Here is an 18627-nt window from a genome sequence, read left to right as displayed (position 1 = left end):
GTCTCACTCTCACATCTTGAATTGACCTTGTCCATTTACCATTAATTGCGATGTGGTCAATCTGATTCTTATCTCGTCCTCCAGGTGATACCCATGTTAGTTTGTGAATATCTTTATGTGGAAAGAGTGTTCTGCCGATGACAAGGTTATTGTTTCCACAAAATTCCATAAACTGCTCTCCATTTTCATTCATGACGCCACATCCATATTTGCCAATCACTCGCTCGAATCCCGTGTTGTTGTTTCCTACTTTTGCATTGAGGTCTCCCATAACTATTGTCAAATCATGTTTAGGAATCTTTTCTATTTCAGCTTGAAGTGCCTCATAAATATCTTGTTTAACATCACTTTATGCATCATTTGTTGGAGAATAGGCCTGTATTATGGATGTTTTGACTGGCATGGTGTTTAGTCTTACTCTTATTATTCTTTCATTAACTGGATGATATTCTATTAATGACTTAGTAGCTGATTTAGATAAAATGATTGCTACTCCTTCATGATAACGTCCATCTTTTTCTCCCTGAGAATACTATTGTTTCTCCTGTACTTGTTGTATTCTTTCCAAAATCTGTCCATCTGCACTCACTTACACCTAGAATGTGCAGCTTGTTCTCTTTCATCTCTCTTAAGACTTGAGCCTGCTTTCCGGTCTCATACATTGTACGGACATTCCAGAAGCCTACTCTTAGCTTGGTTCTCGTATTCAGTATACTCTTCATGCTGCTAGCTTCCTGTTGGATTTCACTAGAAGCATTCATACATGCAGGATTCTGCTGGTATCCTGAAGTCTGGAGAAAAGTTGAATTATTTCTAGTCCTTGTTTCCGTAATCAATATTTTTTTTACGAGAAGGAGAGATTACCCCCTTGCTCAACCTCCAACCTGTTGGGCCAGGGATTTGTCTTCAAGGTTACCTTCCTCTAGAATGGTTGCCTACCTCAGCTAATGAATACATTCTACCCAGGTTTTATATAAGAGTGTCCTTCTCCTAGATGAGTTACTTGCCAAAGTTGACGACCCTCATCTGGCCGACCATTTGCCCATGGTTGGGGCAAGGTTGATGAGTGCTAGGACATGTCCACACACCGGAGATCCCCTGCAATTCAGCCTGTGATACTTGATCCCAGTTGACGTGCGTTGCCACGTGGAGGCATTGAAGTGTCGAGGCTTTATACTGTCAAGGAAAGATTTACGCATTTTACTTTCCTTTTCACCTACAAGTAGGCTAGCCAGCGGCAGCATTAGATCTACAATTTTGATCTTAGCCACACTAGACGCATTTCACTACCCTGTGGTGATTCACCAACAGTATGGCCTCTGTACTCGACATCAAAACCTATGACTTATCAACACTTTACACGACTATTCCTCACGATAAATTAAAGACTAGACCTTTTGACATTATAGACAGTTGCTTCTTCAACAAAAATGGAAGACGGAAATATTCATATTTAGTGAATAGTCATCCCAAAAATTACTTCGTTAAAAACCACCCTGATTGCATGCACAATTATTACAATTATTCTGAAGTTGAAATAAAAAATATGCTAGAGTTCCTCATTGACAATATCTTCGTGGTCTTTGGTGATCAGGTCTTCCAACAATCTGTTGGAATTCCCATGGGCACGAATTGTTATCCTTTGTTAGCTGATCTGTTTTTATATTAGTATGGAGCAGAGTTTATTTAAGAGATTCTACATGAAAAGAAAGAAATCTCTTTCTTTGGCCTTCTACTCGACATTTGGATGTATATATCTTATTGAAAATAAATATTAACGGCAAACTGACAACTGAACTTTACGACAAACTGGATGATTTCAGCTTTCTTATAGATCTATGTAACAATATCCCATTATCAACTGCATATGGTGATTATATCTCTCAACTGATTAGATACACAAGAGCTTGTTCTGCGTATGATCAGTTTTCAAATCGGGGCAGATTACTGACAAACAAGTTGATGGTGCAGGGGTTTCAACAGTCTCGTTTAAAGTTAGCATTTCGCGAATTCCATGGTCGTTATAACAATCTTTATTTAAAACGTCAAGCACCTGTGGTTTGCAGATACGACCTATCATCGGTTCATATGCTGTCATACCGATTGTTAGGCCGTTCTTGACACACTAACTTTGACTGCGGATAACTCCGTTTACATCGTAGCTGGCTATCAGTAATGATAACTTTTATGTTTTGTAGTAGCTGGCTACGAGTAGCTAACTTTTTTTTACTTTTACTTTTAGTATCTGGCTACTAGTAGCTAACTTTTTTCCTGTTTCAAGTAGCTGGTTACCAGTAGCCAACTTTTCTCTTTTTAAGTAGTCAGTTACTAGTAGCCAACTTTTCTCTTTTTACCGGTCTTTGTCAAGTGCAATCTCCATTCCCGAGGTGTGGGTTTTGATGAAAACGAAATTTAGTTTTTTGTTAGACATTAAACTTTTGATATTGTTTGTAACTGTATGCTTAGTAAGAGATTTTGAATATATTCGTTTGAAATGGAACCTTGTGAAAATTGAACCGGAACATAACACCCTGTCCATTCGATAGTCTGTATTTTACTGTTCAAGCGGAAGTAAACGTAGCATCTCAAACATGGCGTCTGTAGCAGCATGGAACTTCTTGGCATTTAATTTGATATTAATTATTATTCAGGTTCTCGCAGGGTATGTATGACATAAGATATGTAGGGAGAATTTATGTGTGCTACTTTTTTGACTCACCATTGTAAAAAAAATATTGAGAAATTGATGTCAACGATGCTGTCAAAAACACCGGTCGTCTCATTGTTGACAATATTAACACTTGGTGAAATTTCATTGGCCGAAAGTATTCTTTAAATCCATGTGTAGTTTCACGAACCGAAGTAATGCATTTTCGTCTACTGAGCCTTCGTAAATATTTCTAAACCACTGACAAACTCTATTTCACCCATCTCGTTGTAAATGACGATGGATCTAGTGGAAGGGGCATTTCGGGATATCCTAAACCTGAGGTCCCGTGTCACAGTAGGTGTGGCACAACAAAGATCCCTCCCTGCTCAATGACCATAAGCTCCCAGCATAGACCTAAATTTTGCAGTCCTTCGCCGCCAATTGTCTCCATACGAGAGAAAAATTCTCGATAGGGACGTTGACTAATATGGCATGTCAAACGTTGCAATATTTGATCTTTTCCATTTGTATTGTATAATTTTATATTTGCATTGTATAATTTCCATTTGTATTGTATAATTTTCCATTTGTATTCTATATTTTCCATTTGTATTGTATAATTTTCCATTTGTATTCTATATTTTCCATTTGCATTGTATAATTTTTCATTTGTATTGTATCCAGGGAATGTTTATTTTGATTTGTTACGAAGGATTTCATTAGTTAACGTCACTGATGTACCACATCTGTACTGTAGACGTGCTTAGCACACAGGGCCGCATCGTCGCAAACCACGGTTTTGAGTCCACTCACGCTCGAATAGAAGCATCCGTGGGTAACCGACGATGACAGGCCGTAGCAATGACGGTTCTTTATCGTTCCAACGCCTGTGCAGCGATAAGGAATATCTGTTTTTAAGGTCTTTTAAATGCCGAGTGTTTGGCAAAGGAACAATCACTGTCTTTATGTCTCTAAAGCTTTGATGCGGCAATAACAGTAACGGTTCTCGAACTCACGACCTCTCGCCCGCCCACAAACCAAGCGATATATTACTGAACTACCGAGACCAGGTCGTGGACTAGTTATTTTTAAAAATACTTAGCTAGCTCTAGTAATGGCTCCCCCCCCCCCCCCCCCCCCCCCCCCCCCCCGATCATTTTTTTAAAAAATAGAACTGTCCAAAAAAGCATGCACATTTTTATTAAGTCAGAATTCAGTAGATTCGGGGGACTTAATTCGGCCCTTGGGTCCCCACCAATTGTTAACCTCGAGTTTGGTTTGTTACAACTATTCAATGGATTAATCTTAAGTTATCGTTTATCGAATTTGGTAATGCGCGAGATGTTGAAGAGGTAAAGTTCAAGAGCCACGTTTCGCAGGAATGTACCGTATTTGCTTAGTGGCGTAACCCCAACCAACCCCCCCCCCACCCCATTAATTGATCGCTTTTTTACGTCTAATGTGATCAGCATATTCAAACTAGTCTCCTATTTAACCACTGGCTGATCTACATAATTCTGAACGAAAGGATGCAGTAAACTGCTGGATGTCTGGGGACTATCTTAAGATCCCTAGTGAATCCAGTGCAAAGCCTTGGGGGAGGGGGGTTGCAGTTGGAGGGCGGATTTAGGGGGGGGGGGCGCAGCCGGCGCCCCCTCCCCCCTCAAAATTTCCAAATTTAAGGTAAATCTTGGTATCTTGTTTAGAAAAATGTATCAAACAATAAAAGAAGCAATAATTTCTTCCATTCTCGGAGAAATAAATGACAAAATCTTCTGATTTCTTGAAGTACTTTATTGAGAAAACTTAATTTTTCCAGAAACCCTTAAAATTTGCGTCATTTTACTAATTTCACTTGATTAAAAATGACATATTTCAAGCCCTATGAAATCTGTAAAATCCAGGAACTTCCAGGGACTTCGCCCCCTGGACCCCTACCCACTTGAGGCAGTCCCCCGACCCCGTGCCTCATAAAGTGGCGCCCCCGTAACCGCAATTCCTGGATCTGCCCCTGGACAAGTGCGTTCTGACAAAATAAAACGTACATACATGCTTTTTTCGACATCTGTATATAAAATATCATTTGTGAAGGGAGGGGGGTCTCCCGGCGCAAGATTCCTCATTGCTGGCTACATGTATGTTCAACTAGTCCTATATGGAACCGATCGCAGTAGTTCAGTGATATGCCCTTTGGTTCGCAACCGTGAAGTTGCATGTTCGAGTTCTACTCGTGTCATGGCTGCATCAAACCTTAGACGTAAATATCGACAGGCGTTGACACGTTAAAGTACCCCCAATGCTACGACACAGTGCCCATACATGTAGCATAGTAAGTCTATTTGTGGTACGTCACCTGGTGACGGCTAAATATAAGTGGGACCTAAACTAATGAAATCCTTCGTAACAAATCAAAATAAACAATCCCTCGGATGCAATATAAATGAAAGATTTTGCAATGCAAATGGAAATTATACAATGCAAAGGAAAAAAATATATAATACAAATGAAAAATATAGAATACAAATGGAAAATTATACAATACAAACGGAAAATATAGAATACAAATGGAAAATTATACAATACAAATGGAAATTATACAATGCAAATGAAAAATTATACAATGCAAATGGAAAATATAGAATACAAATGGAAAATTATACAACACAAATGGAAAAGATCAAATATTGCAACGTTTGACATGCCATAGACTAATACACAATCAATCGCTTGTCTCAACTGTCACACTGTAAAACATAGTATGCCTTATAACTTGACCATGTTTGAGGGCAGGGTTGGCAAAAAAGTGGTCAATATGAGTATTGACCGGGCCGGTGGTCAATACTGGTCAATATGGTTAAAACCGGTCAATACTGGTTAATACAGGTCGATTGAAGATTATTTGGTCATTATAGTCTGTGTTATTTATTTTAAATGTTTAAGTGGTAAATACTGTAATTCATAACATGCACTATCAGTTTATAATAACTTATAAGTCGTGATATTAGATAAATAATGTACAAATGACTCTGTTGAATTGGGGAAGATGTAAAAGTTTCTGTTCAAATTCCTTAGTTTAACAAGAACTACCTATATTTTAATAAGTATTGTTTGATCAATCTTCATATCAAGTGTTAAATAAACATTTGAGGGAGTGGGTTGGTGATGTTTTCATAACAATAACACACACACTGGTCATCTCTGGTCCCTGCCTATGCTTATTAACATCTGTCAACTCTGCTTCCTGTGCTCAGGTAATGTCCAGCTACCTTTTATTCTTAATCTGTCCAGGTACATGTATTAACAGGTCTGTCTCCAATCGTCAAGCTATTCTATAGAACTGTGACCCTCTGGTAGGTACTGAAGATATTTCGGTCAGTTTCAGCAAACCAAATATATTAAACTTATGAAATTACATTTGATTATCTAATGAAAAATATTAATCGACAATTGATCCATATAAAGAAAAGACTTAATTCATCTTTATCTTTGCAAGAAATGTACAAAAATAGGAAATTGGACAGTTTAAATCACAATTGACCAGTATTGACCACTTGGGGAGTATTGACCGGGACGGTTAAAACCACTGGTTTTAACCGCCCAACCCTGTTTGAGGGTGAAGCAAACAGTATTGGTATTAGTATTTATCGTATCAACAGGATAGAAAAATTTCCAAAGTTTACGTGGATATGTGCGGACAGCTGTCCGAGCATCTTAACATTGTGTTACAAAACCTTAGATAGGTTGGGAACACTTCCCCTACATCGAGATATTCTCTCAAAAACACGATTATCCCGCGAAAGTAATGTATCCCGTACAACTGGGAAAAACATTTGTGGAGTACATCTCTTCGTGTTTCACATGTAATGAAGAAAAAGTGCTAAAATGTCTGATACTTCTGCAAATATATTACTCAAAACAAAAACACTCACGATGTGTATTGGATTTCAGACTGCTTCCCTCTTACACAGCAACTTTGATAAGCAATTTCTTGACTTAAATTGTTGTCGATTTTATAGAGACAAATTGCATCATGTTGAGTGTGTGTTGTACATATTCAGCATTGCATGGAATTTGTAATTATTTTCAGTCAAAACACAAAAACACCTGTTTATGGTAATGTTTACTTTCTTGCTAAAGATGGATAATTGCATTTTAGAGAGAAGATCTCACTGTAGGGGACATGTTCGCAACCTGTAATAATTGGACATTTGATCCGCCTATTCATTGAATCAGAATGCAGGAAATATAACACATCTGATGTAGAAAGTGCATTGTGACATCACATTTGACATCAGTGTTTAGCAAATTTGCAAGCTTTGGAGACTGGTACAATGATGGAGTGATTATATGATTGAGAATATGTGGATTACATGCTTTTAAGGATTTAATGTAGCTTGTTAGAATGACGTGAACTGGGTAGACAAGATTCAAAATGGCAAAATACATGTCCTCACACTTCCATTTGAATCAACACCATTTTGACCCAAAATTTTTAAGTTCCATAGGCACAATTTAATTTTTTATTAGTTTTCTATATTTTCATTTTAAACATATACCTATTATGTATAGATAGGGCTGTATAGATAGGGCTTTGCCCTCTAGCTCAAATCAAATATTCTTTATTTAAAGTGACTAGTTGGGCATGTAAAAAAGCTGCATACTTTTGTCAAGCTACTTGAAATAACTTATTTGAGAGAAGAGAATAATATAAAAAATTCTGAAGAATAAAATTCCAAAAATCTCTTCTAATAAATGATTCACTGGTAACAAGTTTAAATGTGCATAAAAATATTCACATTTTCCTGTTAGATGTGTCTTCACATTTTACTGTTAGATGTGTCTTGACATTTTCCTGTTAGATGTGTCTTGACATTTTACTGTTAGATGTGTCTTCACATTTTACTGTTAGATGTGTCTTCACATTTTACTGTTAGATGTCACATTTTACTGTTAGATGTGTCTTCACATTTTACTGTTAGATGTCACATTTTACTGTTAGATGTGTCTTCACATTTTCCTATGTTAGATGTGTCTTCACATTTTACTGTTAGATGTGTCTTCACATTTTCCTGTTAGATGAGTTTTCACATTTTACTGTTAGATGTGTCTTCACATTTTACTGTTAGATGTGTCATCACATTTTACTGTTAGATGTGTCTTCACATTTACCTGTTAGATGGGTCTTCACATTTTCCTGTTAGATGTGTCTTCACATTTTCCTATTAGATGTCACATTTTCCTGTTAGATGTGTCTTCACATTTTACTGTTAGATGTGTTTTCACATTTTACTGTTAGATGTGTCTTCACATTTTCCTATTAGATGTCACATTTTACTGTTAGATGTGTCTTCACATTTTCCCGTGTTAGATGTGTCTTCACATTTTACTGTTAGATGAGTTTTCACATTTTACTGTTAGATGAGTCTTCACATTTTACTGTTAGATGAGTTTGCACATTTTACTGTTAGATGTGTTTTCACATTTTACTGTTAGATGTGTCTTCACATTTTACTGTTAGATGTGTCGTCACATTTTACTGTTAGATGTGTCTTCACATTTTCCTGTGTTAGATGTGTCTTCACATTTTACTGTTAGATGTGTCTTCACATTTTCCTGTTAGATGTGTCTTCACATTTTACTGTTAGATGAGTTTTCACATTTTACTGTTAGATGAGTTTTCACATTTTACTGTTAGATGTGTCTTCACATTTTCCTGTTAGTTGAGTCTTCACATTTTACTGTTAGATGAGTTTTCACATTTTACTGTTAGATGAGTTTTCACATTTTACTGTTAGATGAGTCTTCACATTTTACTGTTAGATGAGTTTTCACATTTTACTGTTAGATGAGTTTTCACATTTTACTGTTAGATGTGTCTTCACATTTTACTGTTAGATGTGTTTTCATACATTTTTAAAAATAAAATCCTTACATGGTTATCTGTCAGTTGATTTGAAGTTCATTGTAATGATGACAGACTTTTTCTTTTGCAGCCGAGATTTTTATAAGATACTAGGAGTTTCAAAGAATGCCAAGCTTAATCAGATTAAAAAAGCCTATCGAACGCTGGCCAAGGAGCTGCATCCAGACAAAAACCCCGGAGACGAGGATGCCAACACCCGATTCCAGGATCTGGGGGCAGCTTATGAGGTGTGGTCAAGGAATTCCAGTTTCCTCTTTCAATGTTTTTTTTTTTGTCTCTTGACCTCAAGAAATAAACAAATGACCTTGTAAACTGCTTCTCAACATGATAATGTTGATTCAGTTTTCTTCAAAATTGATTGAATAGAAAGGAATTCAGATCGGTGATCGTATTTTGTAGGTGTTGTCAGACTCGGATAAAAGGAAGATTTATGACAAGCACGGAGAGGAGGGACTGAGTAAAGGGGATGTAGGAGGAGATCCATTTTCCAGGTAAAGCAAACACCAATTTCTTATGTTAGCAACATGTAAATCTAAGGTACTTGATTATGAGGATTTTCACCATTTTTTGTTATTAGTGAAAATCTTTCATTTCAGCTTCTTTGGAGATTTTAGTTTCTTTGGAGGTGGAGGGGGTAACAAAGATCGAGAGATTCCCCGAGGTGGGGATATCGTGATGGATTTAGATGTCACACTAGAGGAACTCTACAGTGGAAATTTTGTAGAAGTGAGTATTTCCAAAGTCCATACAAAGGTGTTATAATACAAACAAAGTCCATGCAAAGGTGTTATTATACAAACAATGTTCTTAATTCATATAAAGTCCATACAAAGGTGTTATTATACAAACAATGTTCTTAATTCATATAAGTACCATTGCTAAACTACAAGTGCTATGATTCGAGTCCGAACTCTTCCTGACCTTTCTATATTGATTTGGTTTATATCACTCCTTCCTGATTTCCATTGTCAATATTATAACATCAGACTCCTTAGAAATAGTCCCAAGATAGATGTATCCAGTTGGGTCATTATATGGACATGAATTTTTGACCATTCTAAGTCCAGAACTTAATGGAAGTATTGTTAATTATGACTGACCGGCAGTAGCTTTGGTCAGTGTCCCTGTATTCACCAGATGGACAACAAAGGCTGAAATCTGTCCATGAACCTCAAGCTGACTGGAGTGATGATTGCATTTGAACTTTTGTGAAAGCGAGACACCTCTGTATTGTAGGTTATTCGGTACAAACCAGTAGCTAAACCAGCCAAGGGAACCAGAAAATGTAACTGCCGGACGGAGATGGTCACCCAGCAGCTCGGACCAGGTCGGTTCCAGATGACACAACAGCAAGTCTGTGATGATTGTCCCAATGTCAAGTACGTATTATTTGATTATCGTGGAATCAGATTTATCACGGAGCAGTTTTGCATGTATACCTAATCATGGGTACTTTCTGTGGTTGAATATTTTTGTGATTTGATTCTTCAGAGGTAGCAAATTATATTCTGCGTTTCCAATTTCTGCGGTTGCATTATACATATGTATACCTACTTATATCTATATATATTTTGCAATTGTAATTTCTGCGGAGTTTCCCTATCTGCAAAAAAAAATTAAAACTGCGGGAAATACCTGTTATATAGTATTTATACTGCAAATCGTGTGTCGTTTGCAGAATGGTTCCCGAGGAGAAAATTTTGGAAATCGAGATCGAGCCAGGTATGAGAGACGGACAAGAATACCCATTTGTAGCAGAAGGTAAGCAACATGACATCTCAAGAATAACGTATTGGAAGGTATACTTAAAAAGCTTCATGTCAGAAGTACCCACTAGATTGGTGAGCATACAATTCTTGTGAATATTTGTTGTCATTTGAACCAGTTACATTGTCTATGTTCCAGGGTCACTTGAAGCCGTTGTAAATGTCTAGATAAGAATTTTTATTTCAGGGGAACCTCACATTGATGGGGAACCAGGTGACCTCAGATTTAAAATCAAACAACAAAAGTAAGATTCTACGATTCCAATATAAAATCAAACAACGAAAGTAAGGTTTTACGATTCCGATTGTTTTACTGTAGAGTTGACCTATATCAGCGAGTTTCTTGTATGTTATGTGATTTCTTATGTGCACGATAAAAATGTTTATCGTAATTATCAAATCTGTGTTTGTAGACATAGAAGATTCGAGAGAAAGGGGGACGACTTGTACACAAATGTAACAATTTCCCTCAAAGATGCCCTGATTGGATTTGAAATGGACGTTAAACATTTAGATGGACATTTGGTAAGAGTCGTACCTTGATTTCAGGAGCATGAATATTTAAGAAGGTATACAACATTGTCATTATTGTTAACTTCATTTTATCGCAATTCAACTTTGAATTAGAACGCTTTGGCCGATATAGTATTGCGTTGTGTGACGACACAATTGAATCTGTTTGTAATACAATAGCGAGATGCAACAGAAACTCTCATTGGTCCATATGTATAAGTCCGCCCAAATTCCCTTATACGTGAGTAGTCAGCATTTGAAAACATGACGGCCAGATGCTAGATGGGGGAAAAAAACTTCAAAGGAAGAAAGAGAAAAAGTTGTATTCTTGTGTTGTTGTCTCATAAATTTAATATAAAAAAAATTCCTAACATATTTTCCTACTATACTTGTGTCCAAACATACCTTCAAATATTTATTAAAGCCCCATACGACCCAAATACTCGATCACAGCTTTTGATGATTTCGTTCGTAGACGTAGCCATGTTAGGTAGCCAGTCAATTCGAATCCCGGTTCATTTCCATATTGGCACAATAGCGTCTAGATGTGTACTAATACCCCACAAATATTTTAGCTAGATTGTTTAAATAATATACCACCCCAGTCCTATTAAATGATAATTATTCAAATAGCTAAACTCACGGCAGTGCGGCTTTCATTAGTCATGAGCGGCCGCGCCGGCCGGTCTCCATCTAATGTCCTTATGTAGCATTTTCGTTCATCTAGAGCTTATTTTACCTTTACAAAAACTGGCACAAAAATGTTTTAATTTCTATTAATTATTCGTGTTGATAATAAATGAAGAGCGAATACATAACTTACAACCGATTTTATGAATAGATACCAATAGCAAGAGTTCGAATTGACCGGCTACCTAACATGGCTACGTCAACAAACGAAATCATTTGAAGCTGCGAGTTTTCGGGTGGTGTGTGGCTTTAATGAATATTTGAAGGTATGTTTGGACGCAAGTATATAGTAGGCAAATATGTTAAGATTTTTTTATATTGAGTTTATGAGACAGCAACACAAGAATACTGTATTATACACCGATTTCAGGCCTCAACCGTCCGCAGCTTTTTGTGACCCGTAAATCAAAAGTTTTTATAAGAGGTGGATCTTTTCAGAGAGCTATGTACAGTTCTCCAGCTACACTGAATCCACTCGAGAAAGTGGGCGGGCTGTAATCGGCCAATGAAAACTCTTGTTGTATTACATCAAACTTGTCATTCAAATTGTTCAATCGTCTCATTCAATTGTGTCGTCACACAACGCAATACTATATCGGGTAAAGCGTTCTAATTCAAAGGTGAATTGTGATAAAACATGAATGAAAATATCAATATCAGCAATATTTGTATATTCCATTTAAATTTAACTGGAATAGCCTTGTAGTTCAGTTGGTAAATGTGTCAACTGTTATCTGTAGGTCCAGCGGGGTTTTAAATTTTTTTTATATTACCACTTTTTATTCCTAGAACTACATTTTTTGAATAAATAAAGTAAATTTGAAACTTTTCAATTTTGAAATATCATTATACCTGTTGTCCATTTTTCATCCATATCAAATTTCTCTGATGTAACATTCCCCTTCAATTATAATGACACATCAAGTTATACTTTGGGACTGTAGATATGCTGAATACATGTACATGAAATTGAGGGTGATTTGAGTAATGCTGTATTTTTTTATCAATGGTCAGTGGAGCAATGGTTAATAATTTAGAGTACAACCTTTGATTGGGTCGAAAGCAGTGGTTGATATACATGTACGAGGAGGAGATACAACCGTTCATTTCATTCGTTCCTGTAATATTTCCAGATAGGCATATCTAAAGTCTCTGAGAGTATCCATACTTGTAGGTCCAATCAGAAGATAGAAATTTTTTATTGATATATGTTTGAATTTAACAGGTTCATGTAGTTCGAGATAAAATAACTTGGCCAGGTGCCAGAATGAGAAAATCTGGAGAAGGGATGCCCAACTACGAAAACAACAACGTCAAGGGTCAGCTAGTTATTACGTTCGATATCGATTTCCCCAAAGGCACTCTCACGGAGGAGGAAAAAGAAGGTAAAGTTTTATTTCATAGCAAATGGATTAGAATAGAAATGTTTTATTCTATATCCAACGGATTAGAATAGAAATGTTTTATTTCATATCCAACGGATTAAAATAGAAATGTTTTATTTCATATCAAACGGATTAGAATAGAAATGTTTTATTCTATATCAAACGGATTAGAATAGAAATGTTTTGTTGGAAGAGAAAGAGGGTAAATGTTTCATTTTATATCAAACTGAGTTTTTGTCAGAGGAAATGTTTTTTCTATTTCAAACTGATTAGAATAGAAATGTTTCAGGGGTAAGCATAGTGAAGCGTATGAGGCATTGTGAGGATGTGTATGTATGTCTCTATTGGATGCTTCTTTGTCTAGTGCTCTTAATGCCTTCTTTGCCACGATATGTAAGCCCCTGAGAGGCATTAAAACATGTTTGTTATTCATTGTAAAATGAACCACAAGTTAAATTTTTTTAGTGTTAGCAAATGCAAATATTTGGAAATAAAATTTTCTGTTTTTGTAATAAAAATTCTTGGGTCTTTAATTATATTTATGTTTCTTTTTCAGCTTTAATCAAGATTTTAAAACAAGATTCCAAACAAGTGGTTTATAATGGACTTCAAGCAAATTTGTTTGCGTGATGAAAGTGCAATGTAGGGTGAAATTAAGTAGAAAATTGAATGATGTACATGTATGATTATAATTAGTTCATGTTTTTCATATCCTCCCGCCACCCTAAAAAAAAAAACCAAGCAACAACGATAATCTTTTTGCATGTTGTTTTTATTCGTAAGTTTTTGTAATTAATTTCTGAAATTCTACTGCTGTTGTTTGGACATATGACTTGGTTTGCATTAAGGTTGAATACCGTGTTACTGGTCATCCCGAGTAATGATCTCAATTTGTCTCGGAGGTTGACCATTGTATAACTTGGTCATTGTAGAGTACCTCAATTTGTGGTAGTTAAGTTTAACGAGTTAACCGCGGGAAAGAATGGTCTCTTTCTGTTGTTTATTCTATTAATCAAAAAATGTTTACTCATTTTTGTGTCCTTTTGTTCAGGGATTTTTCCTGGAAAGAAAACCCCCCAATCTGCTAACTTTATGTTGTTTAAAGCAAGTTAATCAAGAATTTAAGCTACTTACAGGACAAGATATGTATTTATATACATCTCAAAAATCTGTTGTAAAATGACTCTACTTTTCATTCTGTTATGATAAATTTTTCAGCGAAGCCATTGTTATGTTGTGACGGTTGTTACGTTTATGTAACATAAACGGATAAAATCCTGTTGTCTTTTGTGTTTATGTGAGTTTAATTACAACCTGTGCAATTGAGTGTATGATTATTCTTTTACTGTTACAGATAACGTGTTAGATTGGGAAGTGAAAGGTTTATTGTGTACAAATTCATATTTCATGAAACATACTCAGGGTGGACACAAATTTCTGAACGTTACACGATTGGTCAGATTTCATTTTGATCGTATCAGAAGCTGAATATCAATCAAGACTGCTTGTGCGGGTCTTATGAATTGACAATTAAGATATGATTTTACCAAACTAGTGACTTCAGTTTTATCGAACACAACTTTTAAATCTTAATTTGAAAGAATAGAAAGCTGTTGTTTATTAAAGGATGTACATGCTCATGAATTCATTGATGCAGAACATGTATTCACTTGCATACTAACGTGAACAGAATAGAGTGGTTCATTGTAAATTATTGTCTATTCAGGTCGACAAAATCATTTTCTATGTAATATGTACTTATTTATGCAGGAATAAAAGAACAATGTCGTAGTATGTGAGAGTGAAGTGAGAACAGTGAAGTGAGAACAGTTGTTTCCTTTATTGACAAGGGCTTAATACTTGAATCTTTAGGGTTTTTACTTTGTTGTTGAGTACAATTTGACCTTGAGAAAGTATGGAATTGTAATTTTGAGTCTTGTGAAATAAAGTGGGATCTCCTATCTCTGTGTTAATTTTATGTTTTAAAAATCTGTATGAATAATGCATGATGATAAGAACTCAGCTGCAACAGATCAAACGAGTGAAACCAGTGATCTTTTTATAGGCCCTTTTTGCAGTTAATTGGTCAGGCTGTTGGCCAGTCAGTCTTCCACATCTTGTGCAACTGCAGGTAACCAGAGAACACTTTAAATCACAGACTTCATACTGAAACGATCTCTGTAGGTCAGCAGGTCAGTAAGGCAAAGGTCACTACAGTTTCTAAGGTCAATGGTCACTACCAGGCCAGACAGATTTATGTGCAAGGGACGATTGAAGAACACGTTAAATCTCCGATTTTATACTATGTAGGCTGTTACACATCAATGTGCAGATGATCCCATATGTTTGACAGGTCAGTATTTCCAAGGTCAAGGCCATTACCAGGCCAAACACATTTTAACAGGGGAATACTTCAAACTTGGTAGACTGGTACACAATGAAAATAAATTCTAATAAAAGTTGATTATTGTTATTATCTTGTATGGTTTATAAAACGTATACACCCTTCTAGGTGCCCAATGCAAGAGATGAAAACTTATACAACTTCATCAGACATCCAGCTTTTTAGCTGACCTGAGCTGAAAGCTCAAGTGAGCTTTCCTGATCACCCGTTGTCTGGTGTTTGTCTGTAAACTTTTTACATTTTTAGCTCACCTGAGGTTTTCTGATCACCTGTTGTACGTCGTCTGTCCATAAACTGTTCACATTTTCAACTTTTTCTCCAGAACCACTGGGCCAATTTTAACCACACTTGGTATAAAACATCCTTTGGTGAAAGGCTTTCAAGTTTGTTCAAATGAAAGGTCATGTCTCCTTCAAAGGGGAGATAATCACAAAAAGAGGGTGGGGTCATTCAAAAATCTTCTCAAGAACCACCGAGCCAGAAGAGCTGACATTTACCTGAAAGCTTCCTGACACAGTGCAGATTCAAGTTTGTTCAAATCATGCCCCCAGAGGTAGGAAGGGGCCACAATAGGGGATCAAAGTTTTACATACAAATATATAGCATAAATCTTCTCAAGAACCACTGGACCAGAAAAGTTTACATTTACATGAAAGCTTCCTAACATAGTGTAGATTCAAGTTTGTTGAAATCATGGCCCTCAGGGGTAGGGTTAGGCCCACAATAGGGGATCAAAATTTTACATACAAATATATAGGGAAAATCATTGGAAATCTTCTGATGAAAAATCACTGGGCCAGAGAAGTTTACATTTACATGAAAGCTTCCTGACATAGTGCAGATTCAAGTTTGATAAAATCATGATCCCTGGGAGTATTTTGGGGTCACAATAGGGATCAAAGTTTCAAATGTAAATATGTATTGGGAAAATCTTTAAATATGGGCGACTCTGGTGAGTGATGTGGCCCATGGGCCTCTTGTTTTTTGTTGTTGTGGTATTTGCAATGTTGTTAAAAATTGAAAGATATTGGGGAATATGAGTGTATTAGACTTGGACAGAAAGAGAGTATCCAGAACGAACATCTCAAGTCATTTGTTAATGGGAGAAAAAGAATAAAATTCTTTGTGTGCCATAACTCTGTAATTCAAAAATTACTGGTCTCTCTTGATATAAAAGCTGTTTATGACCAGAATTCCAAACCATTATCATTAGGTCACAGGAAACATCCCTTATCAACTTTTAAGTAATGAGATCTGTATTTCAAGACTCGTATACATATTTACTTGACACCAAAGTTCCATACAACCCCAGCATGCAATATAATGTGGACCCAAGGTCATTTGAGCAAGGTCATGGTCAGCTGTGAAGTTATAAAACATTACAACATAATTTTGCTATGAAAAACAAGAAAGTAAATTGGAACATCACAATGCCGAAATAACAAACGGTGATATCAAAACTCCAGCCAATCACATTCAAGAAACCAGCAATGGCTGTTATACAATGTTGATTGAGAAAAAATGACGAATTTTAAAACTCTGAAATTACAGATACTTTAAAAGAAATCGCATGTCATAATGTATACACTACGTAGTAGTTTGGGCTATACGGCCGTAGGTAGTTAGAACACCTGACTAGTAATGCAGGGAGCCCAGGTTCGATTTCCAGTCTAGCTGTAGCTTTTCTCCTCTCCTATACTACAGTTGGACCACCCCTGCACTGCAGATTGTCCTGCCAGGAGCAAAAACAATCTGGGTTGTGTGTGTCTTTGAGGACGAACACAAATCGAGGATGGAGGAATGTAGTAGTTAGAGCTACTAGTATACAGACTGTGGTTAGAGCACCTGACTAGTAATGCAGGGGTCCCGGGTTCGATTCCAGTCCAGCCACACATTTTCCCCTCTCTCCTATATACTACAGTTGGTGCCGTCGACCACCCCTGCACTGTAGGTTGTCCTGCCAGGGGCAAAAAGAAACTGGGTTGTGTATCTTCAATGGTGAAGACAAATTAGAGGAGGGAGGAATGTAGTAAGGGCTATACGGACCGTGGATATCGGCCTGGGTAGCTCAGTGGTTAGGGTACCTGACTAGTAATGCAGGAGTCCTGGGTAGTTCAGTAGTTAGGGCACCTGACTAGTAATGCAGGAGTCCTGGGTAGTTCAGTGGTTGGGGCACCTGACTAGTAATGCAGGAGTCCTGGGTAGTTCAGTGGTTGGGGCACCTGACTAGTAATGCAGGAGTCCTGGGTAGCTCAGTGGTTAGGACACCTGACTAGTAATGCAGGAGTCCTGGGTAGTTCAGTGGTTAGGGCACCTGACTAGTAATGCAGGAGTCCTGGGTAGCTCAGTGGTTGGGGCACCTGACTAGTAATGCAGGAGTCCTGGGTAGCTCAGTGGTTGGGACACCTGACTAGTAATGCAGGAGTCCTGGGTAGTTCAGTGGTTAGGGCACCTGACTAGTAATGCAGGAGTCCTGGGTAGCTCAGTGGTTGGGGCACCTGACTAGTAATGCAGGAGTCCTGGGTAGCTCAGTGGTTGGGGCACCTGACTAGTAATGCAGGAGTCCTGGGTAGCTCAGTGGTTGGGGCACCTGACTAGTAATGCAGGAGTCCTGGGTAGTTCAGTGGTTGGGGCACCTGACTAGTAATGCAGGAGTCCTGGGTAGTTCAGTAGTTTGGGCACCTGACTAGTAATGCAGGAGTCCTGGGTAGTTCAGTGGTTAGGGCACCTGACTAGTAATGCAGGAGTCCCAGTTTCGATTCTCTTCTCTTATACAACAATAAATAAATAAAACATTAAATTCTTATTTTTGACATCTATTGAGCAAGTAACAGCCACAGGGACTAAGCCCGTTTTGGGCCCAAACCCTGTGATCACAGGGTTCGGGCCCAAAACGGGCTTAGCCCCTGTGGTAACAGCAAATGATTTGAAAACATTTTTTCTTCTTCGTAAAATGCATCATCTATAAACATTTAATAGTTGTTCAATTTTGGAAGCTGTTATGAGCATGATACATGGTAAAAAATAAATATACAACATTTATAAATAGTTTTGCTGTAACATCATCAGCCTTCAACTATTGCTGTGTTTCTATGGCGATTGCTAGGTATACACGGGTGGCTGGAATTTTGGTTTTCATTGGTATAAATGTTATCATTGTACAGCCCAGATTCACGTTGGGTCAGGCCATTATAGAACACGTACAAGGCATTTTTCTGAAGTCCTAATACGAAATTTCCGAATTGCCCAATAGTTCTTTCCCTTTGTGGAACTCTTACGCAGAGTGAGACGCAAAA

At 37.2% G+C, this 18627-nt stretch overlaps 1 protein-coding gene across 1 annotated transcript in view; it reads left to right on the top strand.

The window, feature by feature from the left end:
* The window catches only part of LOC125682614 (collagen alpha-1(I) chain-like), a 69664-nt gene extending 54776 nt beyond the window's left edge, over window positions 1-14888 (top strand). The window contains exons 29-37 of the mRNA XM_048923292.2: window positions 8634-8800; window positions 8973-9064; window positions 9170-9299; window positions 9810-9952; window positions 10252-10334; window positions 10527-10584; window positions 10753-10864; window positions 12768-12927; window positions 13484-14888. Coding sequence (XP_048779249.2) covers window positions 8634-8800; window positions 8973-9064; window positions 9170-9299; window positions 9810-9952; window positions 10252-10334; window positions 10527-10584; window positions 10753-10864; window positions 12768-12927; window positions 13484-13557 — 1019 coding nt within the window. The 3' untranslated portion in view covers window positions 13558-14888. The remainder of the gene's footprint in view (window positions 1-8633; window positions 8801-8972; window positions 9065-9169; window positions 9300-9809; window positions 9953-10251; window positions 10335-10526; window positions 10585-10752; window positions 10865-12767; window positions 12928-13483) is intronic.
* The last annotated feature ends 3739 nt before the right edge of the window (window positions 14889-18627 follow it).

The sequence above is a fragment of the Ostrea edulis genome, chromosome 2 (assembly GCF_947568905.1).
Source record: "Ostrea edulis chromosome 2, xbOstEdul1.1, whole genome shotgun sequence".
NCBI lineage: Eukaryota > Metazoa > Mollusca > Bivalvia > Ostreida > Ostreidae > Ostrea > Ostrea edulis.
Note: the sequence above shows the minus strand (reverse complement) of the source record. Positions and strands in the feature narration are given on the sequence as shown.